Below are 18,412 nucleotides of genomic sequence, written 5' to 3' on the forward strand. Positions count from 1 at the left end.
TTTTGGCTGCCACGTGCATCCTCTCCCCCACCATCCTCCCAAGAATAGTTAATCTGTACTGTTGGGTGGGGATCTCCACCCGGGGAAAGAAAGGGTTAACGTGCAGCTGTGAGCCTGCTCTCTGACTTCCCCACCCCCACCCTTGCCCTTCCAAAGGAAATTGTTTTGCCTCCCAGCACCCATAGAGCACAAGTCCTTTGGATGGAGTGATGTTGGAGTGCCACCCCCCCAAGATAAGGATTCTGAATATTTTTGCTTGTGATTAGACACGCAAAGGCCATCTGACCATCCACTGGACACATGGGAAAGGGAGCTCCCAGGCATCTGAGCTTATTTAAATGAATAATACGATGATGATGATGATGATGATGATGATAGCTAATTAGTCTAAATGTGTAGAGTGCTTAATAATTGTTAACCTCATTCATCCCCACAATGACCTGATAAAAATTCAAGAGCCAGAGAGGGAGGCTAAGCAGGATTTCAACATTGTCACTGCGTCGGGCCTTTAGTGCTGTAGGTCGCTCTGACCTTACTATAATTTCTAGGATGGTAAATGATGCCAAAGAAGGAAATAGATGCAGGTTTGAGTTTAACTTGCATAATTAATGCAGCCGGGAGCAGAAGAAGCGGCTGGGCCAGACCATGCTGCCCACTGCATGAGGAAGAGCACATCTCCCTATCCCGTGCGCCGGTCTGTTTCCGCATAGTCATTTGGAGGATGGACTGTCCAGATTGTTCCTCCCCCTCACGCAGTTAGTAAAAATACTACATCCAAAGCTGTATTCTAACCACGTGGTGGTGGGTAGCTTGATTGTCTCTCGCCCACCCCCTGGCAATGGGACTATGCAAGAATGGAACAGTGTGCCGACTGGAGGGAAGACCTGCATGCGCATGCTTCTCTTCACAGGATGGGTGGTTCAGCCAGACGTTGTTGTCCAAACCAGCCCAAAGAGGAGAACAAAACCTGCACCCTTAGAAAGCAGGTAACTTACTGATACAGTTTGCTCTAGCAGTGCACCAGTTTGCAGAATTCTGATTTCTTGGTGAAGAATCGGGATCCCTTGACCCTAAAGCATGAAACTTAAAAAAACAAAACCCCACGGTGTATACACAGCAGCGGTCACAAGCCTCCTCTTTCTAGTGCTTGGAGGATGAATGAGACGAGGATTGCAAAGCACCTCTTGCACATGCAACATGATTAAGGGTAGTAATAAACCCCAACAGCATTCTCTCTTGGTTATGGGAGCTAATTGCTTTGCCTTTCCCCACTTTCTAGCCAAAGCAGCTTCGGTCAGAGCGCTTCTCTTCGACATTTCCTTCCTCATGCTGTGTCACGTTGCCCAGACTTATGGCTCTGAGGTAGGCTCTCCCTGGCCCCTCCATATTATAGGGTGGAGGGTAGGGGGAGTGTTCAGTGGTGAGGAATTTGATTTGGGGAGGAGCTGTAGCTCAGTGGTGGATTACCTCTTTCCAAGCAGAAGGTCCCAGGTTCATTCCCTGGCCTCTCCAGATGGGGCTTGGAAAGGCTCCAGGGTTTCAGACAGGAGAGCCACTGCTGTCCCATCAGTCTAGACCAGGGTTCCATAACCTTGGGTCCCCAGATGATGTTGGACTACAACTCCCATCATCCCCAGCCTCAAAGACCATGGCTGGGGATGATGGGAGTTGTAGTCCAACATCATTGGGGGGCCCATACGGAGCTAAATGGACTGAAGGTCTGGCTCAGTCTAAGGCAGCATCCTGTGTCCCTATGACTTTAGATTTTATTTTGTATTCTTCGCAATGTGGCAGGCAGCTCTCCTCTGGTGGAAAGCTTTTGCAGCCCTACTCTGTGAAATCCTTGGAGATGGAGACCGAAGGGATTGCATCCAGACCATTTGCGCACAAAGCGTTTGCTCTTGAATCTAGGATGGAGGTTGTAATCCTTCCTCTGAAGTAGTATTGCCATCTGGGCTAGATGGATCACTGAGAGTTGCCTGCCTCTCAGTTGCCCATCTGTATAGTGGAAATGACACGTTCTGCATCCTGGGATGGTTGTGATTACCAGTCGCAAAAGCAGTAGAAAAAGGCAGGCTTGCAAATGGCTACTTGCCCACGATGAATGAGAATTGCCTCCAGGTGAGCCAAGTTGGAAAACTTTTTGTAAGATGAGAAAATTGAGTCCTTTTCAGGCAATTGATGTGCCTATATGACTTCTATTGGTACACATTGGCAGGCTGGCTATTTAAAATATTCTGTGGGCTAGCACCTTCTATGGACTTTCCCCCAAGGCTGGTACAGCTGTTTGCAACCTGCAAAGTGCTACTCATCAAAATGTTGCCTGTGTGTGTGTGTGTGTGTGTGTGTGTGTATGCGGGTTGGGGGGTTGGCTTGGTATTTTTATTTTATGAATCATTTTTCCAAGCCAATTGATTGAAGCAGTGTGTAGTGCTATAGTAGTACAATGATTGAAACCATTAAAACAATAAGTTCTGTAGCAATAGCATGTTTGCAAACCAGCATATCACCAACTACCATAATTGTTGCATGTATTTTAGCCACAAATTACTGTAACAAATTGTGGTATTTGGAGGAGCCCACATGTGTTGCTGAGCCTTGAGGCACTTCCTCTTTTTCAGATCTAGATAGAGTTTTCTTCTTTTCCAACAGTGTATTTGAAAACTATATGAGTGTCTTGTGAGCCATGCATTCAGGATTACACTGTGATTACCCAGGCTGCTCCCTAGGAGTCGCTGTTGCCTTGACCTAGGGTTCTCATGGTGAGACTCTTTGGCTTGACTTCTCTTTCAGGTAATCCTTTCAGAAGCTGGTCCTCCTGGAGAGGTGCCTTTCTTTGAGACCTGGATGCAGACCTGCATGCCTGAAGAAGGGAAGATCCTGAACCCTGACCACCCTTGCTTCCGACCCGATTCCACCAAGGTGGAATCACTAGTAGCTTTACTCAATAACTCCTCAGAAATGAAATTGGTGTAAGTTGTTGTATCAGTATGATGGTTCTAGTGAGGAACCAGTATCTTAAGATTTCTGTCATGTTGACTAAAAAGTCAGATTTATTTTTGACTGTGCTCAAGAAAGGAAGCAATTTGTCATTCTTGTTCATGCTGTGATGCTCATCACGGTCTTTTCTGTCTACCCAGAATTCCATGTCACAGAATTTAGATTCCTTAGCTTTTTTTTGTTTAAGCAGGCTTCTAGTCCTCATGGTTGACAGCATGACTGGCAGGGTCTGCAAAGGCCTCCAGTATTTAAGGTGTGGGATTTCTGTTCTCTGCATGTGCTTTTGAGCTCTACTCAGCCATATGCAGGTACTAATGTGTGCTAATGCGGTTGAACTATGTGGGAAGAGAAGCTGAAAGTCAGTGTTTACATTATGCAAAATGGAATACATTTCTTCATAGTGTATAATTTATTCTACCTAGTCATGCCGAGGAGTGAGTTGCTATTCAGGACACTCGACCCAGCTTTGGAAATCTTGCTCAGCCCCTTCCTTCCTTCCTTCCTTCCTTCCTTCCTTCCTTCCTTCCTTCCTTCCTTCCTTCAAATTTGTAGACTGCCCCAAACTTCTGTCTCGGGGCGTAAAACAAATAAACATAAAAGAAATTGAGACAAAAATAAAACCTCAAAACAATTAAAAACCACAATCAAGTTTGAAAGCTTGGGTGAAAAAACAAGTCTTTAAGGACTTTAAAAGAGTTTTCAGAGATGGGAAGACTCTTGTTTCAGCAAGGGGCACATTCCAGAGTCCTAAGGGCAGCAACAGAGAAGGCCCGTCCCTGTGTAGCCACCAAACGAGTTGAGGGCAACTGCAGACGAACCTCTCTAGATGATCTCGATAGTGGTAGGCCTCACCATTCCAAGCAGCTTGTCCACATCCTCAGAAGTCATAAACTGAAACTGATCCAGTCTAACAACAAAAGAGGAGTTGCTGGACGCTTCCACGTCGGCCACTGTAGGAATTATGGGGTCTGGGTCTAAGTTGGCCTGAACAGGAGAGAATTTTATCCACAAAAAACTCATTAAAATTTTTTGAGTGTTCAACAGGCATCTCAATACATTTTATTTATCATATCATATCATTTTCAAAACATGAGGCTAGAAATCTGTTTTTAAAAATCAGTGGTTACTGTTTATGGATGCAGAAGTTGGCACCTGTTACTAAACTCCGTGCTTGCTAACAGACAGATGTGCAAATACCTCAATCTCCTGTGTTTCTGATCAGGTTTTCCCTTTTGTTTCTTTGCTTCCCCACATGTCCCTGCATCTGAACAGGCAGATGAAGTGGCAAGAAGCATGTCTGAGCATCTCTGCTGCCATCTTGGAGATTCTGAATGCCTGGGAAAATGGGGTTCTCACCTCCGAATCAGTCCAGGTAAATGCAAAGCAGCTACGTTCTCCAACAAACTGTAAACATTGGAGCTGTATCACTGGTTATCTTTCTTAAAGCACAGGGCAGTTAAAGCTAAAAGCTTCATTTCTGTTTATATCTGGTAGGTTATTTACTTTTTGTATTTCTCAGTTTTTAGCTTTTAAAATAACTTTTTGTTTTAAACTTTTTTAAAAATTGTAATTTTAAATGTGGTTTTAGCCTGGTCTTTTAACTTGTTTAACTTAAATTCGTTTAACTTTATTAGTCTTACTTTATATTGTATCTTTTTATTAATGTTGTGAGCCACCCCGAACAGTAGTGTACTGGAGGGGCAGGGTATAAATATTTTAAATAAATAATGCTTGATCAGGAGAACCATGTGGTGCAGCTTGTGCTGGGCTGTACCACTTCAGACTGCAGGGGAGGACCACATGTTTGAATACTCTCCCCAAATATATACGTCATGGAGAGCTTGTCTAACTTTGCCGTCTCCCCCACACACCAATTCCTTAGGGGCCAAGAGTGGTTTTATATGGGGAGAAGTGTTCAGGCATGCATTCCCTTCACCTGCCGTCTGAACAGCAACAGCTTGAGCGGCAGCAAATGGGAATGGGTGGCGTGCTATGAGAACAGCAGTTCTTCTGGTCCTCTTTCAACTAAAAGAGACAACATCAGGGTATGTTTATGTGTAAGGAAGGGAGGAGCCACAGCTCAAAGGCACAGCACAGCCCCTATCAAATCATAGAGTTGGAGGAGGTCTTGCAAGTCTTCTCCTGCCTGATGCAGGAAGTCCAGAGCTAATGTGGCCCGTACAAATCTCTGCTTGAAGACTTTGAGCAAGGGAGAGCTACAGCACTCCTAGGTGAGTGGTTCCATTGACGTGCTCTTGCTGTTCAGGAGTTTCTTGCTCCTGAAACAAGCAGTGCATGTTTGTGTGTAAGAGATGGAGGAGCAGCAGAACCAGCAGAGAGCCAGCGTGGTGTAGTGGTTAGAGTGCTGGACTAGGACCGGGGAGACCCAAGTTCAAATCCCCATTCAGCCAAATACTTGCTGGGTAACTCTGGGCCAGTCACTTCGCTCTCAGCCTAACCTACTTCACAGGGTTGTTGTGAGAAGAAACTTAAGTATGGAGTACACCGCTCTAGGCTCCTTGGAGGAAGAGCGGGATATAAATGTTTTTTTAAAAAACAAAAAAACCAGGGACCACAGCAGACACTTTAAGGCCATGCCTCTTTTTTTAAAAAGAACGTTTGTACTGCCAGGGGCTCCCATCTGCCTTGGGATTGCAAAATTGTATCTGCAAATATTTGGCCTTGCTGAAGAGTCTTGTATTACCTAGCACTCACACCCCTGAAAAGGTAAAATATCCTTTCTAAGGGATGCAAGGAGTGTTCTTTTTCAAAGGTCTCTGAAATCTTCAGGGGGGGAAATCTGTAATCTACTTGAGCAACTAATGATCTGTAGTACCTGGTGCTCCAGCATATTTCAGGATCCTGACTCATCTTTGAGTACACCTACTCCTGCCAAGTTCCTAGCAGAAGTGTTTGAAAAGGTCAAGGATGTGACTACAAAAGTTAGGAAGATAGAAAGCTTTCTTTATACAGAGTCAGATCATTGATCCATTTAGCTCAGTATTGTCTACACTGACTGCCAGCGGCTCTCCAAGGTTTCAGGCAGTCCTACCTGTAGATGCCAGGGAGTGAACTCTGAATCTTTTGCATGCAAGCATGCAGGTGCTCTTCCATTGAGCTCTGGCCCCACCCGTAAGGGAAATATCTTAGTGACATGTAGTCACCCATCCAAATGCAATCCAAAGTGGAACCTGCTTAGCAAAAGGGGACAATTCATACTCACTACCACAGCAGCTCTCCTCCCCAAGTCAGGCCTCCGGCTGGCTTTGCAGATGTAGGATATATAGAATAAAAAGAGCTGTTTTTCCTAATCGAAAAGCCAGCTGCACGGCAGAGTCCTACATCCATAAGATCCCCATATCCATCAGCTTGCGTATCCTAGATCAAGGCAAGAGGCGAGGAGGCATGTTGTGGAAAGTTCTCACCTTTGTGTATAACAGTTTTCCCCTTTGTGTATAACAGCATGTCCCAGTTGTGTTAAACTACTAACTACCACCTTGCTTCTTTTTCCTCCCCTTCCCCCCACACCAGAAAATCACAGATAACATCAAGGGGAAGGTGTGTAGCATGGCTGTGTGTGCCGTGGCCTGGCTGGTGGCCCATGTCCGCATGCTGGGCTTGGATGAGCGGGAGAAGTCGCTACAGATGATCCGCCAGTTGGCAACACCCCTGTATGGCGAGAACACCCTTCAGTTCTATAGTGAAAGGTGAGTGGTGGTTGTGAGTCCTCTTGGGGACAGAGAAACTGGACGCTGGACAAAGCTGCATCTGCAGGGTAGGATATCCTGCTTGTATATTCATTTATTTATTGTTTATTTAGTTCATTAGTTCACCGAATTCAGAATGTGAAAAGACCAAGGATAATTGTAAGGTCCAGAAAAGTGGTGTGAGAGAGACTCGTGGGCCAGCCATGAAGCCAGCAAAGAGCTGATCAGGGCTTCCACCAGCTACATCTGGAAATGAGGACAGTTGATTAGGTTACCCCAACCCTCATTGGCAGTAGCCTTCTAATAGCTGCTCCCTGCTTCCTTTTGCAAGAATTCCTGCATACTTTGGGTGTGCAGGGGAACCCCATTATCTTCGGAGCTGATATCTTTGGTTTCGTGTATCCGTGGTTGGGTAATTTACACTCAACATCAGTATACTTGGGGGGGGGGAACCAGCAAAAAATTGTTAATTTTCACATATCCATGGGTCGAGCTGGGTAGAAATGACCTCTGAGGACATTTCTGCTCACTGTTTTGTGTAAGGGAGCCATTTTCTGGCTCACTTTTGTTAAAGGAAACGTGGGGGGTGGGGGCGTGATTTTTCACCAAAAGAAAAAAGAAAATTTCAACATTTTGGGGGGCATTGTTGTACAGCTGGGGAAAGACTGAGCATGGTAGGGCACCCTCACTCATTTCCCCCACTTTCAGGCCATTTTTATGCCATTTTCACCAGCCGTTATGGACCATTGCCTCAGGATCCTATTCCCCCAATTTCCATTGCCCTAATGCCCTTTATTTGTGGTTTCACTCTCCGTGCCCCCTACCCCCCGCAGAATGCAATCCCCACGGATAATGGGGTTCTCCTGTACCATAATTAGCCTTGACAAGTAGACCAACTCAGGAAACCACATCATTGATTTTTCTCTTCTTTCCCTCCTCCCCGCTGCTATCCAGAGTTGTGATCATGAGTTCGATCCTTGAGCACATGTGTGCTGATGTCCTGCAGCAGACGGCTGCACAAATCAAGTTTCCTGCCACCGGTGTGGAGACCATGCCCTACTGGAACCTCCTCCCTGCCAAGAAACCTATCAAGGAGGTGCTGATGGGCGTCTTCTCCAAGGTGTTAGAGAAGGGTTGGGTGGACAGCCGTTCCATCCACATCTTCGACACCCTTCTGCACATGGGTGGAGTCTATTGGTTCTGCAACAACCTTGTCAAGGTACAGGGGAGGGGACTAAGACACTTTTTCACCAGTACTACAGATCCTGTTAATATTGATGCATTGAACACATGTACAATGGAAATTGGAACAAGGTTTTCAGGTAGCAAAGGGGTAAAAACCTTTGTGGGTGCAAACTGGCTTTTCCACGATTTTCTGCTCATTCTTCAGCAGAGAATGTGGCTTATAAATGATTAAATAAATATATGGAATAGGCTTGATTATAATATTTATATAATGCTTTTCCTAAAGGTTCAAAGTGCTTTACATTAGGGAGTCCGGTCATTATAATGAATATAATGCTATTTAACTTTATAATAATATTTTTTTATTATTTTTGAATCGTTAAAGATTTTTACAAACAAAATACATATAGCAGGCAGAGTTCCCTCTAATTTTTTTCATATGTATTCAGTATGAGTTTTGTTCTCAGCAGCAGTATCAAGGCAGTGTGCACGCATGTGCATTCAGAATGGGGCCTTCCTGAGCAAGATCTAAAATTAACTGAGCAGATATCAATAAATGTTTGAGCGTGTGCACATGTGCTTGCCTTAGAGCAGGGTTTCTTAACCTTGGGCCCCCAGATGTTGTTGGACTACAACTCTCAGAATCCCCAAACATGGCCTTTGTGGCTGGGGATTCTGGGAGTTGTAGTCCAACAACATCTGGGGGCCCAAGGTTAAGAAACCCTGCCTTAGAGGGAACGCTGATAGCAGGGGTTGTTTTTTAAAGGGAAAATAAAACATTAATTCTGAAATTAAAAGCTGAATGCCTGATTATTGCACCATGTTTTTTGAACCAGTACCACTCTGTGTTTAGGGGAAATTTTAGATTCAGATTTAGTTCTGGTTCACTGAGAGAACCTCTCAGTGAGCCAGTTTTTGGTTCAGGTTTGGTTCAACTCCCTACTTTCTTTGTTTCAGCAATACTTGGCAACTGCTTGATAGGCTGACGGTTTTGAGTTTTGCACATGGCACTAGGGTGTCATAGCCTCCCAGAGCAGCTCAGCCTCCATGGGTATTCAGCAAGGAGCAAAGCTCACTGTCTGTCCCTCCTCTGCCGTGTTCCATCCGTTTCTGTCTCTTCTCTTAGGAGTTATTGAAGGAGACACGAAAAGAGCATGCAGTGCGGGCTGTGGAGCTGCTGTACTCCATCTTCTGCCTGGACATGCAGCAACTGACACTCACCCTCCTGGGGCACATCCTGCCCAATCTGCTCACAGACTCCTCTAAGTGGCATATGCTGATGGACCCACCAGGCAAGGCCCTCGCCAAGTAAGTGATGGACAGAAGCACCCATGAATCTAAATTCTGTGCCAGAAAGGTGGGAGTCTGCAACTTACAACTCATGGAAATTAAGCTCTGTGTGTGTGTGTGTGTGTGTGTGTGTGTGTGTGTGTGTGTGTGTGTGTGAGAGAGAGAGAGAGAGAGAGAGAGAGAGAGAGAGAGAGAGAGAGAGAGAGAGACTGACTTACTGGTAGTCATGGAAAGGGGCAAAATGTTGTGCAGAGCACTGAGATTCTGGCCGCTGCCCACTGGAAATCCTGCCCAGGTCCTCTCTCAGCTTTCTGAGAGTTCACCAGGTATTTATTATTAGAGTATCTCATTTAAAACCATGAGTGCTTATAAACTTTCTTTTCCCCCTCTTCAAATGATCACGCTCTAGGGACTTAAAATGTTGAATTGTGATAGTCAAAAGCATGTTCATCAAGAGAAAGGAAGCTTTGGGACATGGAAGCGAGAAAGATGGGCAAGATGTGCGAACTTGGTTAGTGGCAGAATTTGGGAGGGAAACCTCAGGAGTTAAAAACATGAGAAGAGCCCTGCTAGATGAGACCAAAGTTCTGTCTGATCCAGCATTCTGTTTCTCACAGTGGCCAATATGCTCACAAGCAGAGCATCAAGGCAGTAATCCTTCCCTGCTATTGTTTCCCTCAGCCACTGGTATTTAGAGGTATACAGCCTCTGAACATGGAAGTTCCATATAGTCATTGTGACGGATAGCTGATGTTAGCCTTTTTCTCCATGAATTTGTCTAATCCCCTTTTGAAGCCATCAAATCTCGTGGCCATTACCATGTCCCTTGGCAATGAATTTCATAAATCATGCATTGTGTAAAGAATTGAGCATTGGTTCACTTACCGTGAAGGCTGCTTCTTGTTGCTGGAGTCAAGGACATCATGATGGGTTATCCGCCTCACGTGCTCCTAGGTAGGACTTTGTAACTCGTTTGAAAAACAGAAGCCTCTAGAGCCTGAGGGGGATGACTCTGCCCCTAGTTCTTTCAGGCCAAGTTTAAAGGTATGACTGTAAACAACGTGTACCAAGAATATATAAACAGAATAGAGGCAAAAAACAAATAACTAACAGAAGAGAAACTGTGTCTCATAATAAAGGAGGTACATGGTAACTTTCCTCCAAGTAGTCTGTTAAGATTCTTGCCGCATAACATCGAGTCAATTGTGAATAATATGTCATGACCATAAGTAATCGAGGGTCTGACAAGGAGTAGAGAGGTGCGTTAAGCCGGGAGGGTCGTGATGTCCTTGATTCCAGCAACAAGAAGAAGCCTTCACGGTAAGTGAACCAATGCTCCATTCTCAGTTGCTGGGGTCAAGGACATCACGATGGGACATACCATAGCTTGTGAGTCACCTAGAGAGGGAGCGCTTGTCTACTCCTAGGGAAGCACCTGCTGGAGCAACCTTCTTCTGAAGGCTGCCTGGGCAGAGACATACATGTACATTTTTAAATGCCTCGTGAAGGTTGATGGATTCTTCCACATAGCCGCCTTACAAATTTCCTGTAGTGGTGCATTTGTGGAGAAGACGGCTGATGTTGCTGCCGCCCTTGTAGAGTACGTCATAATTTTCGTAGGTGGATGAAGATGATGATGATTTTTACGTTTATATCCCGCTCTTCTTCCAAGGAGCCCAGAGCGGTGTACTACGTACTTGAGTTTCTCCTCACAACAACCCTGTGAAGTAGGTTGGGCTGAGAGAGAAGTGACTGGCCCAGAGTCACCCAGCTAGTATCATGGCTGAATGGGGATTTGAACTCTGGTCTCCCCAGTCCTAGTCCAGCACTCTAACCACTACACCATGCTGGCTCTGATGATGATGATGTATGAGATGTGTCTACGGCGCTGTTATGCATGTTTTGATCTATCTCGTAATGGTCAATGAAGACGCTGGCCTTCTCATTGATGCTGGTAGAAAGGATACAAACATGGAGTCTGTAGTGCGAAAAGATGCTGTCCAGTTTATATAGGACTTAAGGCATCGTCTAACATCCAGTTTGTGCCATACTTTTTCCCTTTGATGATTTGGATGCGGGCAGAATGACGGGAAAAAAACATCCTGTGATTGATGGAAGGGAGAAGCAATCTTAGGGTGAACAAAAAGATCAGGTATAAGATGTACAGAGTCCTTAGTGAATATGCAATATGACCTATGTACAGATAAAGCCTGCAGTTCTGAAATGCGTCTCGCCAAGGTAATTGCTACCAGAAATGCTAGCTTAAATAAGTCTTATCGGGATAGACTTAATCGGTTCAAAGGGTGAAAATTGTAAAGCCTCCAATACTGTGCCCAAGTTCCAAGAGGGAAAACGGTGTGCCATCAGTGGAGACAGGAGAGTAGTTCCCTTGAGGAACCGTTTCAGGTGTGGCTGTGAAGTCATAGTTCTTGTCGAAACACCCGAGATTAGACCTACTAGTGACGCTGCTTGTCTTTTCAGGGTATTAGGTTTCAATCCCATATCAAGGCCTTCTTGTAGGAATTGTAGTAGGTGTTGAATCGAAGCCTCCCCTTGGGACACTTTGTGGCGTGCTGACCACCTTAAAAATGCTCTCCATGTGCACTGGTACACCCGGTTCGTGGAAGGCCTTTGGGATGCCAGGATGGTTTCAGACACCTTGTTTGAGTAACCTTGGTGTTCCAACAATCTCCACTCAGTCTCCAAGCAGCAAGCCGAAACCAGCTTGGGTTTGGGTGTTGAACTGGCCCCTGTAGGAGTACATCTGGTGTGATTGGAAGAAACCATGGTTCTGCAATGGCCAGGTGTAAAAGTTCCGTGAACCATGGTCTCCTTGGCCAGAACAGAGCCACCAGTATCACTTCTGCTTGTAGCATCCTGATATGACTCAGCACCCTGGCTAGCAGTGGAGTTGGTTGGAATCCATATAGAACGCCCTCTGGCCAATCTGCTGACAGGGCATCCATGCTGTCCGCTTGTTCACATGGAAACCTGGATATGAACCTTGGAAGTTGGGCATTTTGTGGAGTAGCAAACAGACCCAACACTGGGCTCGCCCATTGTTGGGCTAACTGATGAAATACTCTGCAGTTCAAGGCCCATTCACTTGGCATCAGGTCCTCTCAGCTGAGCCAGTCAGCCAGTTGGTTCACGTCTCCTTTCACATGGTGTGCCGCTAGTGAGACAAGGTGTAGTTCTGCCCAGGAAATTAGAAGAACTGCTTTCACGTGCAAGGCTTTTAACCGCATGCCCCCTTGCCTGTTTACATGAGCCTTGGCTGTCGTATTGTCTGTCTGGACCAGTATATCGTGCCCCTGCAGTTCCTGATGAAACGTGCTTAGAGTGAAGCGAATAGCTCTTAATTCCAGCCAGTTTATACTGTGCTGCTGTTCACTTACTGTCAACCTCCCTTGTGCAGAGTGTTGAAGGCAATGTTCCCCCCAGCCCCTGTTGCTGGTGTCTGTTGTTACTATAATTTTTGGGGGGTCCAAAGTTGCTTTCCGCTCAGTAGATTTTGCGGTGATAGCCACCACTGGAGAGAGTGATGCACCTGAGGAGATAGTGTCAATAGCACACGCTTTTTGTTCTCAATAGCCCTTTGAAAAGGAAGGATAAACGATTGGAGTTCCCTGAGGTGTAGTTTCACCCATGGGACTGCCTCCAACGCTGCCACCATCACTTCCAGGAGTCTTGCCAATGAGTGTAGTGGTACTGAAGGAGTTGCCAGTGCCTCTTTGACCTCCGCGATGATCATCGTATATCTGTCCTGTGGCAAGAACAAACGATCTTAGACTGTGTCTATCACCACCCCCAAGTGCTGTAGCTTGTGTGATGGGAGACAGTTGGCTTTTCTTGAGGTTCACCAGGAACCTATGTTCCTGTAAGGCTTGTAGTGTACTCTGTAGATCGTTTTCTGCTACTTACCTGGACAATGACTGGATCAAAAGATCGTCTGGATAAGCAAAGATCTGAACCCCCTGGAGGCGGAGATGAGCCATTGGGAGTGCTAAGGCCTTTGTGAAGACCCTGGGGGCTGATGAAAGACTGAATGGGAGTGCTGTGTATTGGTAGTGTTTTCCTGAATATTTTAACTTGAGGAAGTGTTGGCTGCTGGGGTATATCAGAATATTAAGATACGCCTCCTTTAGGTCCACAGAGGAGAGGAAATCCAGGTGGTGTAGGTTCTCTGCTACTGATCTTAGAGATTCCATCCGGAGCTCTTCGTGCCTGACCCACTGTTCAAGTACTTTAAATCTAGTACTGCTCTTCTGGAACCATCCTTGTTGGGGACAGTAAACATGATGAAATAGATTCCCCTCCCCTCCTGGTTTGGTGGTACTGGTTCCACCGCACCTATTTCCTTTAGAACTAAAATTTCTTTTTGCAATTCTAAGTGCTTGGAAATAGAGCGGGATCTTGGAGTTGGGAGGAACCTGTGGGAAGGAGGGGCTTCCAGTTCTGTCTTGTAGCCGTGTTGAATTATGGTGAGAACCCACCTTTCCATTATGGAATGTTTCCAAGCCTGGAGAAATTCTGACAGGTGGCCCCGCAGCCGTGGTTGTCTGAATCACGGTTGTCGCTTAGCTTGCTTGCTCTGGTTAAAGGTTTGTCTGTTGCTTCCAAAGCTTCTGTTCTGGAAGCGTTGATGGTTCCAGTTTCCACGCTGAGGCCTGAAATCCCTATCCTGCCCCCTGAAAGAGGGGCGGTAGCTCCGAAAAGGCTGGAAAGGTTGTTTAGACATTGGCTTATCAGGTTTTCTTGGTGCTGAAGGCATGGTTTTTCTTGTATCCCTGGATTCTACAAGGACCTCCTTCAGTGCCTCCTCCTCGAACAGCTTAGTGATATCATAGGGCACGGCAGTCCGGTTAATTTTGGAATTTGCATCCACCTGCTAGCTTTCTAGCCAGAGGTGTGTCCTGCCCACCACAGAAGCGGCGGATGCCCGTGTAGCAAATTTTATCGTATCTAACATGGCATCTGCCACGAAGGCTTGAGCCTTTTGAATTTTAAGGAGTTGTTGTCTCATTTTAAATGGATCTGATGGGGGATCACTGAGCAAGTCATCAACCCATAGCAAGGATGTCCTGGCCACCAATGACGCTGCTGTGGAGGAGCGTGTTGCCAAAGAAGAGTTATCATGCACTCTTCTAAATGATATTTCTGCTTTTTTATCAGAAGGATCCCTTTATGTTGCCTCCCTATCCCGTGGGAGTAAGGATCCAGACACCAATTGTGCCACTGGGGCATCTGTATTAGGCATTTTTAGTAAGTCTGATGACTCCTGTAAAAAAGAATAACAACTATTTGCCACAGCCATCGGCTTTTTGTTTGCCACTGGTAGGAGCCATTCTTGTTTTATTGCCTCAGTAAAGCATTCAGGCATTGGCAGCAAAATATCCCTAGGCTTCGCTTTGGGAAATACCAGGTCCCCCTTTTCTCTGTGGGTAGACTCTGGCGCTGCCTTAGATTGTAGATCAGTAGTTGCTATGACCCTGGTCATTAGCAGGTTAAGTCCTCGGACACGAACAGACGTTGAGAAACATGATTTGAGTCCTGATCTTCTCCCCACCTGACCATTCCCCTTCTTCCTTGTCAGGTACCATGGCCTGGTCCTGATTTCTCTCATCTGGTTCCCCTTCAGGGTCAGCTTCCAAGTTGATTAATGGGGTAACTGGCATTTTACGCTTATCAGGGAGAATGAGTCTGGGGTTCAGTGTGTTAGGGTCCCCTGAATCTGGACCTGACTGATCTGAGGAATGTTGTTCTCTGGATCTGTGTTTAAAATCTCTAATCCCTTAGAATGTTTTGTATGTTTTCTCTTTTTTTGTTGCTTTCTTGGGGGTTGGGCTAGATGACCTTGAGGTAGATTCCCCAGATGAAGAGGAACTCTGCTTTGCTTTTTGGATTTTTTAGTCTTAATATGAGGCTTAAGCTGTTGAACAGTATCAATGATGGCATTTCTAAACAAGCCTCCCACTCTGTGGGAACCACCTTCGGAAAGCTAGGGACTGGCATTGAGGGACCCGCTTGGGGCTGTTCTCAGCAAGGAGAGGTCTCACCGGCAATCCTGGGTGTCCCTGGTCCCGGTCCTAGTCCCTGGTGCAGCTTAACGGGGTCCTCCATATTCCTCCTGAGGAGCTGAGCATTTTCGCGCCCTTTTCAATGCAGCTGCCATTTTGGAGCTCGTGCTCTGCCGCCATTGAGGTCACCCGGGAATGGCCCAATCCAGCTGCCCACGCCCTCAACTTTCCCCACATTGGTGGTTGCATCGCTAGGGGGCTTGCCGCCGCCCGTCACAGCGTGGCGGTGAGATGGGAGGGCGGCAAGAAAGACTCTGCGCTGTCTGCCTTCTCCCCCCAGGGGTTCCTTGCCACGCTACTGCGGGTCTCACGGCATCCTGTGGTGCTTCGCTGGACAGCCTGGGAGGGGCCGGCTTCAGTGCTTTCGGGGGAGGCGTTCTGGTTGCTCTTGTGGCATTTGGAAAGCCACCTTGCCCTTTCCCCTCAGCACACTAATACTCCTCTCCTTCCCTGTGCGCTCCATGGCCGGGGAATAGAGAGAAGGGGAGAGAGAGACAGAGACGGAGGAAAAAATGCTGAGGGAACCCAAATGGAGGAGTGTGTGTGTGTGTATGTGTGTAGGTATGAAGGTATCTAACAGAAATTGAGGAAAGATTTCAAGAAAAAAGGCAGATATTAGGAGGTAGTCGGAGAAAAACTGGAGAGGTCTGTTTTTCAAACTAGTTACAAAGTCCTGCCTAGGAGCACATGTGATGTCCTTGACCCCAGCAACTGAGAAGTACTTTGTCCTATTCTTTTTCTTCTTCTATACCATCCCCCGGACTGTCTTAGCACTGGGACTGGTTCCCAGAGATCACAAAGTGCTAACATAGATGAGAAGGATTGCTACTTCGCCCGTCAGTATGCCTTGAAACTTTGTCTTTGCCTTTATACATTAAAATAAAACATATTCCCCTGCTAAATGAGCAAAGAGACACCTTTTAAAAGTGGTAATTCACTTTATTTAGCAGAGGGAGAGCAACTGGCCCTATCCATCCCCGGCACAGCATCCCTCCAGTGGCTGTTGCTGGTGCATATCTTACGTTTTTTTTTTAGATTGTGAGCCCTTTGGGGACAGGGAGCCATTTTATTTGTTTATTTTTTATATCTACGTAAATTGCTTTGGGAACCTTTGTTGAAAAGTGGTATATAAATACTCGTCATATTAAAGAAGCATTAAAAAACTCACAGCACAAACCCAACTGTCCAGGTCCCCATTCCCTGCTTTTTAAACCCTTAGCATAATTTCCTTCAGAGGGCTGTCAGTGGATTCCGGGGGTGGGGGGCGCGGGCTGCTGTTCTCCTCTGTTAAGACACTCTCTTCTGTTCTCAGTGCAGCTGCTTTGTCTTCTGTAGTACCAGTGGTGGCGGTGGCTGTTGTTGTTGTTGTTGTTGTTGTTTCTATACCACCCTTCCAGAAATGGCTCAGGGCGGTTTACACAAGAAATAACAAACAAATAAGATGGCTCCCTGTCCCCAAAGGGCTCACAATCTAAAAAGAAACATGAGATAGACACCAGCAACAGTCACTGGAAGTACTGTGCTGGGGGTGGATAGGGCCAGTTACTCTCCCCCTGCTAAATAAAGAGAATCACCACGGTAAAAGGTGCCTCTTTGCCCAGTTAGCAGACCCTGTTGGCCTCAGGGTCCAGGCTTGGAGTGGAGGCAAAAGAATGCCCTTCCTGACTTGAACACAAGGAGACATTCTGGGATTGTTGCTCTCCATTGTCAGTACTATGTGGGACGTCCTGTTTCTCTTACACTCTCTGAGAATGTGTGGATTGAGGGACCTACACCCAGTGGTGGGAAAGGGTCAGGACGGAGGTCCAGTCTAAATCCTTCAGGCTGATGTTCCTTCCTTTCCACCAGGCTGTCCGTATGGTGTGCCTCCAGCTCCTACTCTTCCCACAACAAGGGGCAGGCCTCTGCCTGGCAGCGCAAGAGACACCGAGAAGATATCGAGGTATGCTGTTGTTCCCACTTAAGTCCTCCACAAAGATATTGGGAAGAAGGAAAACTGACCCGATGGAATTAATATGGCCAGTTGGAGTGCGTGAACCTAATGAGGTGAAACTGATGAGTGGATGGAAAAGATCTGTTGGGACAGAGTAGGAACCTTTTGACCACTTTGGATGTGGCATTTATTATTATTTTTTTAAAGCAGCTGGAAATGAATGCTGGGTCTGACACCTTTGTCATGTCAAAAGTGGTCAGACATGAGTTTGAGACTTTGGCAGTCTCATGGTGAAACCATCTTGTCTTGTCTTGAGATTATAAAAGCTGCCTTTCTGGATCAAGGGCCCATCTGCTCTAGCATTCTGTTTCCATCAGCAGCTGGTCAGGTGCCTCTAGGAAGCTCACAAGCAGGGCAAGAAGGTGGCATCTTTCTCCTGTCGTTAGTCCCAGAAAAATCTGGCATTGAGGTATACTGCCTCTGTACATGGAGGTTCCGTTTAACTAGCATGGTAAAAAACCATTGATTTATCCTCCATGAATTTGTCTAAACTTTAAAAAAAATAAGAAACAGCTAATGATGATCTCACTCAGCCTGAGGTGAACTGTGCATAGCAAGTGTGTGTGTGTGTGTGTGGTGGTGTTCTACCTGACTAGTAAGCACAAAAATACATACTGATTTAAACCAGGAATGCAGAACTTCAGCCCTCTAGCTGTTGTTGGACTACAACTCCCATTATCCCTGATTGTTGGCCACTGTGGCTGGGGTTGATGGGAGCTGTAGTCCCTACAGCAGTTGGAGGGCCAAAGTAGTACAGCCCAGATTTAAAAGATGTCATATTGTTGAAGGTAGGCATTGGCGTTACCGAGGGGCAAGTGGCTTGCCTCTCTTTGGCTTAACTCCTGCAAGTGAGGGCTCCCCACTCTGTGCTGCTCCATGTTGCTGATGTTTGCCAGTAGCACGAGGGCAGCACGTGCACACAGTCCTTGGTCCCACTGGTTTGTGGGTCTTGACAGAGCAGGATTTCCCTGCCATCCCACTTCCAGCCTGCGCCTTTTCTGTGTTACTGCCCAGCACACTTGTCATGCAGGACACCCACTTTACAAACACGGGGATTGATCGTATTTAGTCTTTATATAGCACTGCAGAGAGACTCACATATGACAGTGGTCTTCACAGGCCACTTTGGCAAAAAAAAAAACAAAAACCCTCCAGTG

At 46.3% G+C, this 18,412-nt stretch overlaps 1 protein-coding gene across 7 annotated transcripts in view; it reads left to right on the forward strand.

Moving 5' to 3' along the window:
• The window catches only part of MED24 (mediator complex subunit 24), a 154,632-nt gene that overhangs the window by 47,846 nt on the left and 88,374 nt on the right, over nucleotides 1-18,412 (forward strand). For all 7 annotated transcript variants that reach the window (XM_053259100.1, XM_053259098.1, XM_053259097.1 and 4 more), the window contains 7 exons: nucleotides 1,280-1,362; nucleotides 2,794-2,972; nucleotides 4,273-4,372; nucleotides 6,532-6,707; nucleotides 7,662-7,926; nucleotides 9,019-9,200; nucleotides 17,111-17,204. In XM_053259100.1, the coding sequence (XP_053115075.1) occupies nucleotides 1,280-1,362; nucleotides 2,794-2,972; nucleotides 4,273-4,372; nucleotides 6,532-6,707; nucleotides 7,662-7,926; nucleotides 9,019-9,200; nucleotides 17,111-17,204 (1,079 nt within the window). The remainder of the gene's footprint in view (nucleotides 1-1,279; nucleotides 1,363-2,793; nucleotides 2,973-4,272; nucleotides 4,373-6,531; nucleotides 6,708-7,661; nucleotides 7,927-9,018; nucleotides 9,201-17,110; nucleotides 17,205-18,412) is intronic.

Source organism: Hemicordylus capensis, chromosome 6 (assembly GCF_027244095.1).
Source record: "Hemicordylus capensis ecotype Gifberg chromosome 6, rHemCap1.1.pri, whole genome shotgun sequence".
NCBI lineage: Eukaryota > Metazoa > Chordata > Lepidosauria > Squamata > Cordylidae > Hemicordylus > Hemicordylus capensis.